We start from the raw sequence: 14240 nt of genomic DNA on the forward strand, positions 1-14240 counted from the left end.
AACAATGACATCGAAAATCAATTCACAGCAATTTGGTGGGATGACATCATTGATGTTTGCTCAAAAGCTCTGAACTATCATTTGTGGCAGTTTAAATACCTTCGGAATTGACCAATGTCACATGGCTTGAACTTGACCATAATTTACACACATTATCAAGAAAGTTACATCATGACAAAGAAACATTACATAAACAATATAGAGCCGTATTTAAACACGCATGCGTACTTGCGAAAACCGGTCACTGGTTGGTTCCGGAAATAGTAATTTTGTTAGGTCGATAGAACTGAAATCGGGTGTTTTGAATTTGTTCTTTCTCTAACCGTTTTTTTATCTGCATACATTTCGGTAGGTGACCTGCATACTTTGCACATTCGGTAGACAATTTAATCTACACGTGTCTGTTTAAACTAACATGGGCTAGCTGGAGTTCTTTTTCAGGCAACTAAATGGCTAACAACGTTAGCTGTCATGTCGGAAGAACTGACTTTGTTAGATATGGCACGTCGAAACGCATGTTTTAATTAACTACCCACTGTAGAGACACCTAGTTGCCAAATCGACGTCCTTTGGTCCAAGTTTTGTTAGCATTACAGGAAATTGTGGCTTGTTAGCTAACGTTAGCTGCTGTGGGAGTTTCGCAGGTGCCACACGAACAAGCAAGGCCTGGCTGAACAGGCGCATGGGGGAAGGTCCCCGTGCTCACACTAAAGCCTACCATATTGGATGGCAACTAAGCAGGCTAGCTAACTTCACCTAACTACATTTTGATTGTAACCTAGCTTTGTCACGATTAATATTAACAATGTCAACTTTGCCAGTTATCCAAATTACCAGGTGTGGCTTGCTAAAAGATATCCAGAACAAGGCATAGCATAGCTCTGACTAGCTCGCATGGGCCTAACGTTAGGTAAATCCTGGTGGGCAGAGCACGTTTCCAACTAGCTATACATAGCCTGCTAATATTTACTAGTTATCTTGACAGTGCTCAATCACAGACGTTAATGTTAAACTTTTCTCATCCAGAGTGTCTTTTATGAATAATCAAAAGCAGCAAAAGCCAACGCTAACCGGCCAGCGTTTCAAAACGAGGAAAAGAGGTAAGTTGGGCATTTTCTTTGTTGACCAATTGACCACTATTTTGGTTTCACCTTGCTATGTCAAAATGCTACCGGCAGTGAAATTCTGGCATGTTTTTCAACAGATGAAAAGGAGAGATTTGACCCTACTCAGTTTCAAGAAAGTATCGTACAAGGCTTGAATCAAACTGGCTCTGATTTGGAAGCTGTTGCAAAATTCCTTGATGCCTCTGGCGCCAAGCTTGACTACCGCCGGTATGCAGAGACACTCTTTGACATCCTGGTGGCTGGCGGAATGCTTGGTGAGTACAGATCTGTAAGTAGTGTTGAAAGTCAGTAACTTTCAGGGATCCCTTGCCTCCTTCCAAAGTCCCACCCATCGGACCTTCAACAATGTGTTTTTTGAGAAGGAAAGGGGATTCATGGAGAGTTTTAGAGGAAGTGTAGTGTTGGAGGTCAGATTCCATACTGTTTGGAAACCACTGTTGTCCAGATCAGCACACATGACACTTTCTTTCTCCCCCTTCACCTGACTTCAGCCCCAGGAGGTAGTATATCGGACGACCTGACCCGCACAGAGTTCTGCCTCTTCACGGCACAAGAGGACCTTGAGACAATGCAAGCATATGCTCAGGTAAGAGGACGTGGAAATAATTTCTTAGGGCAATGTATCTATATCCAACTATAGATATACATCTGTCAAGAAGCTCTACCCAGCTAATCAATGCTGTATAATAAAGAATTTACCACAATTTCACATCTTCCTTTGTTTTGGACTTGTAGGTTTTTAACAAGCTGATCCGGCGTTACAAGTACCTGGAGAAAGGGTTTGAGGAGGAGATCAAGAAGGTGAGACAGTTGGTTTGAACTCCTGCTTGGTAGTTGTCACTGATGGAAGTTGCACATAATGGAACCTGCATGAGCTTTTTTGAATGGGATTTTATTTTCGCAACAAAGAACTAAAATATTTACCCTGCAGGCTCATTATTTTATCTACTCCACAGTTGCTGCTGTTTTTAAAAGGGTTCACCGAATCCGAACGCAACAAGCTGGCCATGCTCACTGGCATTCTGTTGGCCAATGGAAACATATCAGCCGCTGTCATTGGAAGTCTCTTCAACGAGAACGTGGTCAAAGAGGGTGAGTGTCTGCCAGCCCACCACTATCTTTACCTGGACCTGTCCAATAAGAGCTGCTTGTTTTCATTTTCACAAATGTTTTGGTTACGGTGGGCCCTAATGAACATGACCCTCTTCACTGGATTTTTGTTAAATGGTCTCTGAAATGGACACAGTATTCAGTCAAACAACTTTTAATTTTTTATGAATCCAATGTCTCTGAACTGTTTTTAGTTTATACAAATGAGTGATTTAAGTGCTGTTCATTGCAGGGTACCTGCTGCTTTGACTGTTGCTTTATGACTGTTTGCAGGAGTATCTGCAGCCTTTGCTGTGAAACTGTTCAAGTCCTGGATCTATGAAAGGGATATCAACGCTGTTGCTGTCGCTCTCCGCAAAGTCGGCATGGACAACAGGCTGATGGTAAAGCTACAATTCCTTACTCAATTCCTCTTTCTTTTTTTTTTCTTTTTTTTTTGTGCCCCTTGAAGGATACCAATACATATAGAAGTGGTGCTTTCCTCAACACAGATTAAAGGGATGGTTCTCCAAAGTGACATACGCTTCCTTACATCATTTAATGGCACCGGAGAGGATGGCTGCTGTTTAATTGGCTCTTAACCAATCGTGCTATTATTTTTTTTATTTTTGCGTTTGTAACTTATTTTGTACGTAATGTTGCAGCTACCGTCTCTTATGACCGAAATGAGCTTCTGGACATCAGAACAGCGATTACTCACCTGGAATTGGACACAGAATTTTTCTTTAATGAGTTGGGCGAGAGGGATTTACTCCAGACGCCCGAACAGGCCCTCATCCCTGTGGTTCACAACAGGAGAAAGAGACAAAGATTTTGCGGAAGGAGATCGGGGGTGCCTTGTGAGGATTAGGTGACGAAGGGCTAATCTGCCTTTGTATGTTGGCTAACAGCACAGATGGCAATCGCTGGAAAAGAAATGGGACGAACTAAAAGCATCTATTAACTGTAATCTTATGTTTCACCAAGTCGTCGTGGCTGAACGACGACATGAATAACATATAGCTGGCGGGTTATACACTCTATCGGCAGGATAGAACAGCAGCCTCTGGTAAGACAAGGGGTAGCGGTCTATGTATATTTGTAGGAAGGAAGTCTCAAGGTTTTGCTCGCCTGAGGTAGAGTATTTCATGATAAGCTATAGACCACACGGGCTACGTAGAGTTTTCATGTGTGTTTTTCATAGCTGTCTACATACCACAGACCGATGCAGCACTAAAACCGCACTCAATGAGCTGTATACCACCTTAAGCAAACAGGAAAACGCTCATCCAGAGGCGGCGCTCCTAGTGGACGGGAACTTTAATGCATGGGAAACACATCAGTTTTACTTCATTTCTATCAGCATATTAAATGTGCAACCAGAGGGGGGGAACTCTAGACCACCCTTATTCCACACACAGAGATGTGTACAAAGCTCTTCCTCACCTTCCATTTAGCAAATCTGACATTCTATCTTGATTCCTGCTTACAAGCGAATATTATAGCAGGAAGCACCAGTGACTCGGTCAATAAAAAAGTGGTCAGATGACGCATATGCTAAACTATAGGACTGTTTTGTAAGCAGACTGGAATGTGTTCCGGGATTCTTTCGATGACATTGTGGAGTACACCACATCAGTCACTGGCTTCATCAATAAGTGCATCGATGATGTCGTCCCCACAGTGACTGTACGTACATACTAGAGGTCGACGGATTATGATTTTTCAACGCCGATACCGATTTGATCGGCCGATTTTAAAAATGTAAATTTAAAAAAGTTTGCGTGCAATGAACGCAAGATAAATTACACAATTTCACCTGATTAATATTGCCTGCTAAACTGGATTAGTAGTTATAACTAGTGATTATGCTTGATTGTTTTTTATAAGATAAGTTTAATGCTCGCTAGCAATTTACCTTGGCTTCTACTGCATTCGCGTAACAGGCAGGCTCCTTGTGGAGTGCAATGGTTTGAGCGTTGGACTTGTTAACTGTACGGTTGCAGGATTGGATCCCCTGAGCTGACAAGGTTAAAATCTGTCGTTCTGTCATTGAAAATAAGAATGTGTTCTTAACTGACTTGCCTAGTTAAATAAAGGTATAAAATATATATATAAAAAAAAGAAATCGGAGCCCAAAAATATAGATTTCCGATTGTTGTGTGAACTTAAAATCAGCCCTAATTAATCGGCCATTCCGATTAATCGGTCGACCTCTCGTACATACCCCAACCAGAAGCCATGGATTACAGGCAACATCCGCACTTGGTTAAAGGGTAGAGCTACCGCTTTCAAGGAGTGGGACTCTAATCCGGAAGCTTATAAGAAATCCCGCTATGCCCTCAGAACCATCAAACAGGCAAAGTACCAATACAGGACTAAGATCAAATCGTACTACACCGGCTCTGACGTTCGTTGGATGTGGCAGGGCTTGCAAACTATTAGACTACAAAGGGAAGCACAGCTGAGAGGCTCGTGTCACTGGGCAGCTATCAGATGAGCTAAATAACTTCTATGCTCGCTTCGAGGCAAGTAACACTGAAACATGCATGAGAGCATCAGCTGTTGCGGACGACTGTGAGTCTCCGCAGTCGTTGTAAGACTTAAACAGGTCAACATTCACAAGGCCGCAAGGCTAGACTGATTACCAGGACGTGTACTCTGACCAACTTAAGTCTTCACTGACATTTTCAACCTCTACCTGTCAGTCTGTAGTACCAACATGTTTCAAGCAGACCACCATTGTCCCTGTGCCTAAGAACACAATGTGAGAATGCAATTAATTGACTACAGCTCAGCGTTCAACACCATAGTACCCTCAATGCTCATCACTAAGCAAAGAACCCTGGGACTAAACAATACCCATTGCAACTGGATCCTGGACTTCCTGACGGGTTGCCCCAGGTGGTAAGGGTAGGTAACAACACATCCTCCACAATGATCCTCAACACGGGGACCCCTCAGGGGTGCGTGCTCAGTCCCCTGTACTCCCTGTTCACTCATGATTGCACAACTCCAACACCATTAAGTTTGCCATTGACAGAAAAGTGGTAGGCCTGAACAATGACGAGACAGCCTATAGGGAGGTCAGAGACCTGCCCGTGTGCTGCAAGGACAACCTCTCCCTCAGCATGATCAAGACTAAGGAGATGATTGTGGACTACAGCAAAAGCAGGACTGAGCACACACCCATTCTCATTGACAGGGCTGTAGTAGAGCAGGTTTAAAGCATCAAGTTCCTTGGTGTCCATATCACCAACAAACTAACATGGTCCAAGCACACCAATTTGCATTGTGTGTGTCTCCCCCCTCTACGCTGCTGCTACTCTCATCTATGCATAGTCACTTTAACTCTACCTACATGCACATATTACCTGGACTAACCGGTGCCCCCGCACACTGACTCTGTACCGGTACCCCCTGTATATAGCCTCGATATTGTTATTTTACTGCTGTTCGCTCTTTAGTTATTTCTTACTTAACTCTATTGTTGGCTAAGGGCTTGTAAGTAAACATCGTTTACCCTGTAAGCCTCGTGTCCTACTAATTCTATGGAAGGCCGAGTGTCTGCGGGTTTTCACTCGTCCCTTGTACTTGATTGACTCCAGGTCACTAATTAGTATGGCACTCCCCTCACCTGCTTGTCTAGGCCTTATTTGCAAGGAAAAACCAGCAGGCACTAGGCCATCCATGGAAATTAGTTTGATACACCTGCTGTAAGCAGTCTATGGACAAGGCATGACAGCAATCCATGCTTTGTTTTAGTATCCCTGGCACTGTTTCCCTATGTTAGCATTTGTGGCACAAATCCCATTAGTCATGGGACCAAAATTAACATTTCACAGCACTTTCAAATCCTCTGAGTGACTTTGCGAAGCTCAACAATCAACTTTAAATACTTTTGAATGATTTAGACATGATGTGCGAAAAATGCTAATCGGTCCCATGACTTTAATGGGATTTGTTCATAAATGCTGAAATGTTAGCAAATTGAAATTGTGCGAGGGATACTAAAGCATGGATTTCTGTTGTACCTTATCCATAGGGGTAAGGAAGCAAGTATAATTGTGTTATTTGGGTGATCTATCCCTTCAAGACTAGTCGTAGTCTAAAAAGAATGTTCAATGGAGATTGTCTGTTGAACCAGCCCTAAGAGTTTTTATATAGGCCTGTAGATTTAAAAAAAAAAAAAAAAAAAAAATGTTATATTGAATGGGAACTAATTACTTGTATCTATATCTGTCATAGGAACTCTTTCCCGCCAACAAGCGGAGCTGTGAGCATTTTTCTAAGTACTTCACTGACGCGGGACTGAAGGAGCTGTCGGACTTTGCCAGGAACCAGGAGGCCATCGGGTCCCGTAAGGAGCTGCAGAAAGAGCTCCAGGAGATGATGGCCCGCGGGGACAACTTCAAAGATGTGAGGCCTGGCTACTCTATTCTTATACAGTGGGTTCAAAGTATTGGGACAGTGACACATGAGATTTTTTTGTCTCTCTACTGCATACAGAACTAGGTATTTGAAATGATACAATGACAGGTGACAGGTGCAGACTGTCAGCTTTCATTTGAGGGTATTTTCATCGATCGGGTGAACTATTTAGAAATTATACCACTTTTTGTGCATAGTCCCCACTTTTTTTTTTTTTTTTAAGATGACTAAAAGTATTGGGACAAATTAGTTTGTGTATTAAAGTAGTCAATTTATTTGGTCCCATATTCCTAGCACGCAAGAAGCCTAGAGGCTGTAATCGCTACCGAAGGTGCTTCAACAAAGTACTGAGTAAAGGGTTTAACGTTTTTGCTTTGTCATTATGGGATGTTTGAGGAAGAAAAAAAACTTGCTTGCGTGGTTACACATGGTCTGCATTTCTGAGGCTAGAAGTACTGCAAAATTCTCTGAAATGGCTTATGGTAGAAAAATGAATGGTCAATTCTCTGGCAACCGCTCTGCTGGACGTGCCTCTTGTCAGCAGAGGAATTGCCCGCTCCCTCAACTTGAGACATCTGTGACATTGTGTTGTGACAACTGCACATTTTAGTGGCCTTTTGTCCTCAGCACAAGGTGCACCTGTTTAAGAAGCATACTGTTTAATCAGCTTCTTGATATTCCACATCTGTCGGGTAGATGGATTATGTTGGCAAATGAGATGCTCACTTACGGGGAAGTAAACAAATTAAAATACACTTTTTGTGCATACAGTATGGAGATTTTTTTCTATTGTTTTTTTTCCACTCACGAAACATTGGACCTACACTTTACATGTTTTGTTTATATTTTAGTTCTGTGTGTGTATGTTTTTATATATATATATATATATATATATATATATATATATATATATATATATATATTAATTATATGAATGAGCGCTTGATAGCTGTTCATTGACATGTTCCCTGCTTTGTTTAGATAATTGCCTATGTCAGGGAGGAGATGAAGAAGACTAGCATCTCTGAACAACTGATGATCGGCATCGTGTGGTCCAGTGTCATGAGCTGTGTGGAATGGAACAAGAAGGAAGAGCTGGTCTGCGAACAATCTATCAAACACTTGAAGGTAAAAGCTTTGTAACTGTAGACTTCTGTGTTATTGAACAGGTCTCTTGCCAAACATTTCTCAATGAGACAAACCTAGATGAAGGTTAAATTAGTTGCTGCTAAATTAACTTCAGATTAGTGTTTTCTGGAACTGTATAGTATTGGAAGAGGGTGGGGTGGTACTAATATGGGCCAGATTGGAGTGTGCCCCCCCTGTATAGCGGTTAAGAGTGTTGGCTAAGTAACCAAAATGTCGCCGGTTCAAATCCACAAGCCAACAAGGTGAAAATACTGTCAATGTGCCCTTAAGCAAGGCACTTAAACCGATGCTCTTGTCCAGAGCAATTAGGGTTAACTTGAGTGTAGGGGGCAGGATTTTAGTTTTTGGCTAAAAAACATACCCATTTGAAACCGCCTATTTCTCAGGCCCAGAAACTAGAATATGCATATACTTGTCAGATTAGGATAGAAAACACTCTAAAGTTTCCAAAACTGTCAAAATATTGTCTGTGAGTATAACAGAACTGATATTGTAGGTGAAAATCCAACAAGGAAGTGCTGTTTTTTCTGAAAGCTCTCTGTTCCATTGGATGCCTTGCCTCCATTTTAAAGGGATATCAACCAGATTCCTCAAGGTGTCAACAGTCTTTAGACATAGTTTCAGGCTTTTATTTTGAAAAATGAGCGAGAAAGATAACATCGCGTCAGTGGATAGCTGGGTGTTCGCAGAGTTTTGCTTGCGCAACAGAGTGGGGCAGCCATTGTCTCTCCCTCTCCTATTGAAAAAGCGACAGTCCCGGTTGATATATTATCGATTATATATTTTAAAACCAACCTGAGTATTTATTATAAAAAACGTTTGACATGTTTCTGTGGACATTACGGATACTATTTGGAATTTTCGTCTGCGATGTCGTGACCGCTCGAGCCTGTGGATTTCTGAACATAACGCACAAAACAAATGGAGTTGTTTTGGATATAAAAATAATCTTTATGGAACAAAAGGAACATTTATTGTGGAACTGGGAGTCTCGTGAGTGCAAACATCTGAAGATCATCAAAGGTAAGCGATTTAATCTATTGCTTTTCTGACTTTCGTGACTAATCTACTTGGCTGCTAGGTGTTTGTAATATTTTGTCTACTGAGAGAGATGTTCTTACATAAATGCTTGTTTATGCATTTGTGCCAGGTGGATTAGCAACAAGCTAAAATGTGTTTTGCTGTATTGCACTTGTGATTTCATGAAAATTAAATATGTTTAGTCATTTAATTTGAATTTGGCGCACTGCAATTCAGCGGGTGTTGATGAAAATGATCCCGCTAACGGGATGGGTGCGTCAAGAAGTTAATGACTAAAATGTAAATGTATGTGCTTCTATTGCTGCTGTGCTTGCCCCTGACATCTTGTCATTGCCACTAAGAATCTGTTCTTATTTGACTTGCCTATTAGTAAATTAAAGATTGGATACATGGAAACTTATTGGTCCTCTCTCCACCACAGCATTAGTCCTCTCCTGAAGGTGTTTACCTCCCAAGGAGCATCTGAGATCATCTAGTGTCTCACCCTCCTGTACCCTAACCCCGTGTCTTTCTCTCTTCTCCACAGCAATACAGTCCTCTCCTGAAGGCATTTACTTCCCAGGGAGCCTCTGAGATCATTCTGCTGGTGAAGATCCAGGAGTACTGCTATGACAACATCCACTTCATGAAGGCCTTCCAGAAGATTGTGGTGCTCCTCTACAAAGGTGTGGGACCTGGTTGAAAGTAGTGCACACTAAAGGGAATAGGGTGCCATTTCGGACCGACTGTGTGGGGCGGGGGCTCTCATGTGACATGTAATTTTCATTAGGTACCAAACGGAAGAAAATGGACTGAAACGGGGACAGAGACTTCCCCAGACTTATCTAATAAGAAACATTAATTTTCGTTATCCTTTGAGGCTTTATGCTGTGCCCCAATGAACCCTGGTCCCCTGGCTTTCATGACCTTTGACCTAACATTTTTATGTTCCTTGTTCTCGCCCCCTCTCCCAACACAGCGGATGTTTTGAGTGAAGAGGCCATTCTTAAGTGGTACACAGAGGCCCACGTTGCTAAAGGAAAGAGTGTTTTCCTCGAGCAGATGAAGAAATTTGTTGAGTGGCTGAAGCATGCAGAGGAAGGTAAAACTATATTTTTTTAAACACATTTTCATAGTAAATAGTCACCTTTTTGAAAAACACAAGTTCTCTTAATATTCATGTTGTTGTAAATTGAAATGTTCTGATTTGAGTCCACTCTTTTCTGTCTTCCAGAGTCTGAGTCCGAGGAGGAGGAAGAGAACTGAGAACTCAACCCTCCGGGTGTGCATTTTAAACGGCACAGTAGGAGCAGTAGGATGTTACTGAAGTGCTCGTCTCTCCCAGTCCTGTTTTTCTATTTTACCCCTCTCCAACTTCAACATTTACATTTAATTCAAGAGCTGTGATGTCAACAGTACACTCCTTATTAGATTTTATTTGAAACTTACCCTTAGTAGTTCACATATATTGTGAATTAAAACCTCAATCATAAAATGAACAAATTATGTGTTGATTTGTTTGGAAAGATGCAGAAATGAACCCCCTTTTTTATTAGAATTTCATTCTACTTGATGATTAAGATACTCTATTGATGTTGCTGCATCCAGTCTAAAGTCTGATAAACCATGATATCCCCGATACTGCTGTACCTGTTAATATTGCAGTAGTGCGCCTTCTTGCCGCGTGACTTAAAGGCACCCTAAAATGACAAGTCATTTGCCTTCTCGCCAAAGGATTTACCGGTAGCCCTATCCTCATGTTAGCTCCTTTCCTTACCTTGGCCTTTTGGACAAACCTGTAATGAACAGTTGAATTGGTGATCAAATGAACGTTGTGCAGTGACTGTCATCTTGGTATAACCACCTTTTGACCTGACTGACATCCTCTCTGGAAGATGAATTGCCAGCTAAGTAATTAATATTGGTTACTACTTTCTTTAATCTGATTAAACCAATTGACTTTTTTAAAGAAATAAAAAGGACTAATTCATATTGTTTTGATTATTTATGGTAAACAATTGTCTGTTTGGTGTGTAGCAATCAATGACTATACTTTAACATGGCTGCCTGCTGTACTTACACATCTCCACCTGAGGTCCCAAATTCAGACACAGCTTAATGTTATTACTGGGTAAACCTGATGAGTTTACTACACAATCCACAGTAAATATTCTTGAGTGATTAAAATATATATATATATATATATATATATTAAGGCTGTGTTAACACAGGCAGCACAATTCTGATATTTTGCCCAATTATTGACCAAAGAGCTGATCTGATTGGACAAGTTAGTGGAAAAAATCAGAATTGGAATGCCTGTGTAAACTTGGCCTAAAGGTCTTTTTACATGCACATTCAAGTCATCAGTCCAAAATTATTTTGAAAGTAGTTTAATGATTGTGTTTACAAGTCAAATAATATATATTTTTAGCTAATTGTACAAAAATACATTATTTTTTTTTCTTAAACAGCTTCTCATTGTTTATGTGCAGAGGACAATTGTCTTCCATAAGTTATGAAAAATTCAAGTATGTTTACAACAATGCTACACATTACAATAGACTTGGAGGTAGGCCTATAATTCTATTAGGTTAATACATTCAGATCTTCATTGAGGTAAAAGTGTATTGCAATCCGTGTGCAACAAGTTATTTGTTTTGGATAATTCATAAAAATATTATTTTTATCTTGCATGATTTTGAAGTAATTTAATATATACCCAAATCAATGCATAAAATCAAAATATTGTGTTAAGCTTAAAGGTTTTGCAGGTCCAGTGCAGTCAATTCTGTTCCGGTCTTTTAAATTATATTGTGCTGATGAAACTAACACTAAAAGTATGAACACATTTGATCTGTGTTATTTCCTGGTAGTTGCTGGTTGAAAATACAATCTACACAGGACCTTCTGATCAGCAGGTTTGCATGGGTGGGAGTTTTGACTTTCCATTGTGACATCACCATGCAGTTAATACACCATGACCTGTAATAAGAGTTCCAAACTTCCAACTCAGACCACTCTCAGACAGTCCTAGCAAAATTCTAGCTTGAGAAAGTTTTGTGCTAAAAAGCAACGTTTTTCCCAATTTAATGGAAATCTATTACAGTAAGGTACTTTGTTAAGTAGAAATGATTTGATGCTGATATAAAAACAGCTGCATTGGGCCTTCAAAGGTGCAACCAATACTGCACAGACACACATGCAGAACTATTGTGTGTTTGTGAATTGTGAAAAGGCTTGTGCAATACATGCAAGTAAACATTTCTCAACATACGGTGTAACATTGAGCTCCCAAAAGCAGTGATTACATATATGTATGTTATGTTTTCTTCTGTTCCACACCATGTTACATTTGACATGGAATATGATTTGATGTTGTGGTAAAGTTTGTAAACACCAAGTGGGGTTGCTTCTGCTGTACTAGTGGGGGGGCTATATATAACACTTTAATATTTGGATTCAAGCACATTTTATATTTGTTTTGCCTCCCCCATTTAGATTTCAAGACTCCCATGAAAGCAGTGGCTTATACTCATTTACTAAGTGGACTATCCTGGTTAAAATGAAATACAATTTTACAGCTACCAAAGTATATTTGGGGCTATTGAATTGAGTTTGAATTTATAAAAATCTGGAGCAAGGCACCCTATACTCAGTTGGCAAAAGATGAGTCAGTCAGGAGACAAGCCTACCAGTCCACTACTCTACTGACAGCAACCGCTGCACGGCCTAGGCTTGGGTTACAACCATGTGACTGGCTGCATGGGGGAGGCGAGACTGTGATTTTAGGAGCGAGACACTAGGGCTTACTATTTCTGATACCGAAATAGCCCACTGTCAGGTGGAACCTTACACATTGTGCTCGAGTTACAATTTGACCAAAACACAGTGGATAAGACGCACATGTGAGAACGGAAAGTGCATTTCAGTGGGGGGGGGGGGGTTGTCCTAAGATTTAGCAAAAATATGTACAAAGTTATATTGTTTTTTTTTCTCACTCGTAGGTACATGTAAACATCCGTGTGACTTGGTATGCATCCTGGTCTTGACAGTAGTGCGTGACCATGTCAGATGGCTGTGTGCTTTTCTCCATCTCTGAGCTGTGAGGGTAGAGAAATTGTAGTAGTTTACATTGACATAAAACCGTTGAAATACTATTGATTGTGATGACTGTTATGGAATTCCTCCAATGTTAAATAAAGTACTGGCCCGTTATCTAAATGTAGCCAAATCCCATTCATCCATCCTATTTTGTGGAGATTACGTGCAGCCTTCCATGATAGCCCACAGCCTGTCAACCAATATATACTGATTTATTTTGAGGACTCACCGTTTTCCTCTGGTTACTGAGACAGAAAGTGCATATGGGCCTGAGCGGGGGGCTGCTGCTGTTGATGTTGGTGCTGCTCTGCAGGATGCTGTGGTACCTGAGACAGGGCTGTCCGTCCAAACACTCGTCCCCCAGCAGCAGCACGTTGGCAAGGTGGGAGATGTAGCTGGACGCCAGGCGCAGCGTCTCGATCTTGGACAGTTTCCTGTCGGCCGGTTCTGTGGGGATGAGGGTGCGCAGCGCGGTGAAGGCCGTGTTCACGCTGTGGGTTCTGTCCCGTTCCCGCGCGTTGGCTGCCTGTCTCTGTTTGCTAACGCCCGGCAGACGCCTGCTGCACCCCCTCTCCCTCTGCCTGGCTACCTCCCGGCACCCTCCCTGGGGGCTACAGCCGCCGCCCGTCGACTTGTTGTCGGAGCTCTCCTCGCTTCCACTATCCAGCTCGTCCAGGTCGGAGGGGAAACCGTCCGGCGTGGCACTCTGTTCGCTCCCTGTGGACTTCATGGTGGACCTGGCTGGGTGTCTAAGGCGGGGGGACTGAGCTGCAACTGTGTCTGTTTCATGGTGCAGCCGACTGCTGCCAACCACTTTATAAAAGCAGAGTGAAAACAGCACCTGGGACCAGCTGCCGCCGTGTGATCCGGTGACTGGGGGTGGGGGATCCTGCGCTAACTGGGCTCACGCCATTCCCTTGGCAGAGCAGCATGCCATTTCTTGAATAACGGATCCGTTCTGAGCCCAGTCACCATGCATGCGGCCTCTGGAAAAGGAAAGACAGGTGGAGGCTAGAGAGTAGAGGCCACCTGTCGTGGTTCTTTGGGTGCTAGAGGTGTATATATATAACCCCCCCCCCCTCCACAGAGAGCCAGCACACTCCCACTTTGCTCCTAACCCCTGCCCCTTGACCCCTAACCCTTCCATGTTTGCAGATCTGTAAGGTGGAAGCTTGACCATTACACTGCTTATACCTATCCAGCCCCTTCAGATCTGCACGCATTGAGTGGTCAGGGTGTGACAGTGTCGATGCACTACATTAACCTTCTCCCACTCTCAGCCCAGGTAAAGACATGGTCATGCTGTGACTCTCTACTCCC

The 14240-nt window shown here is 42.1% G+C and overlaps 2 protein-coding genes across 2 annotated transcripts; one reads left to right on the forward strand and one right to left on the reverse strand.

Moving 5' to 3' along the window:
- The first annotated feature begins 168 nt into the window (after window positions 1-168).
- On the forward strand, window positions 169-10806 carry LOC110527538 (eIF5-mimic protein 2-A). Its single transcript, XM_021608882.3, has 12 exons — window positions 169-348; window positions 1027-1100; window positions 1205-1381; window positions 1619-1713; window positions 1863-1928; window positions 2084-2219; window positions 2511-2620; window positions 6465-6635; window positions 7629-7775; window positions 9364-9502; window positions 9796-9918; window positions 10051-10806. Exons 2-12 carry the CDS (start codon window positions 1037-1039, stop codon window positions 10080-10082), a joined length of 1260 nt encoding a protein of 419 aa, XP_021464557.1. The 5' UTR covers window positions 169-348; window positions 1027-1036; the 3' UTR covers window positions 10083-10806.
- A 388-nt stretch (window positions 10807-11194) lies between these two features.
- On the reverse strand, window positions 11195-14005 carry LOC110527539 (transcription factor 15). Its single transcript, XM_021608884.3, has 2 exons — window positions 13150-14005; window positions 11195-12919 (listed from the first exon to the last, which is right to left on the reverse strand). The coding sequence occupies exons 1-2, from the start codon at window positions 13648-13650 to the stop codon at window positions 12887-12889; spliced, it is 534 nt and encodes a 177-aa protein (XP_021464559.3). The 5' UTR covers window positions 13651-14005; the 3' UTR covers window positions 11195-12886.
- Between the last annotated feature and the right edge of the window lie 235 nt (window positions 14006-14240).

The sequence above is a fragment of the Oncorhynchus mykiss genome, chromosome 7 (genome assembly GCF_057628025.1).
Source record: "Oncorhynchus mykiss isolate SJ-2025 chromosome 7, ASM5762802v1, whole genome shotgun sequence".
NCBI lineage: Eukaryota > Metazoa > Chordata > Actinopteri > Salmoniformes > Salmonidae > Oncorhynchus > Oncorhynchus mykiss.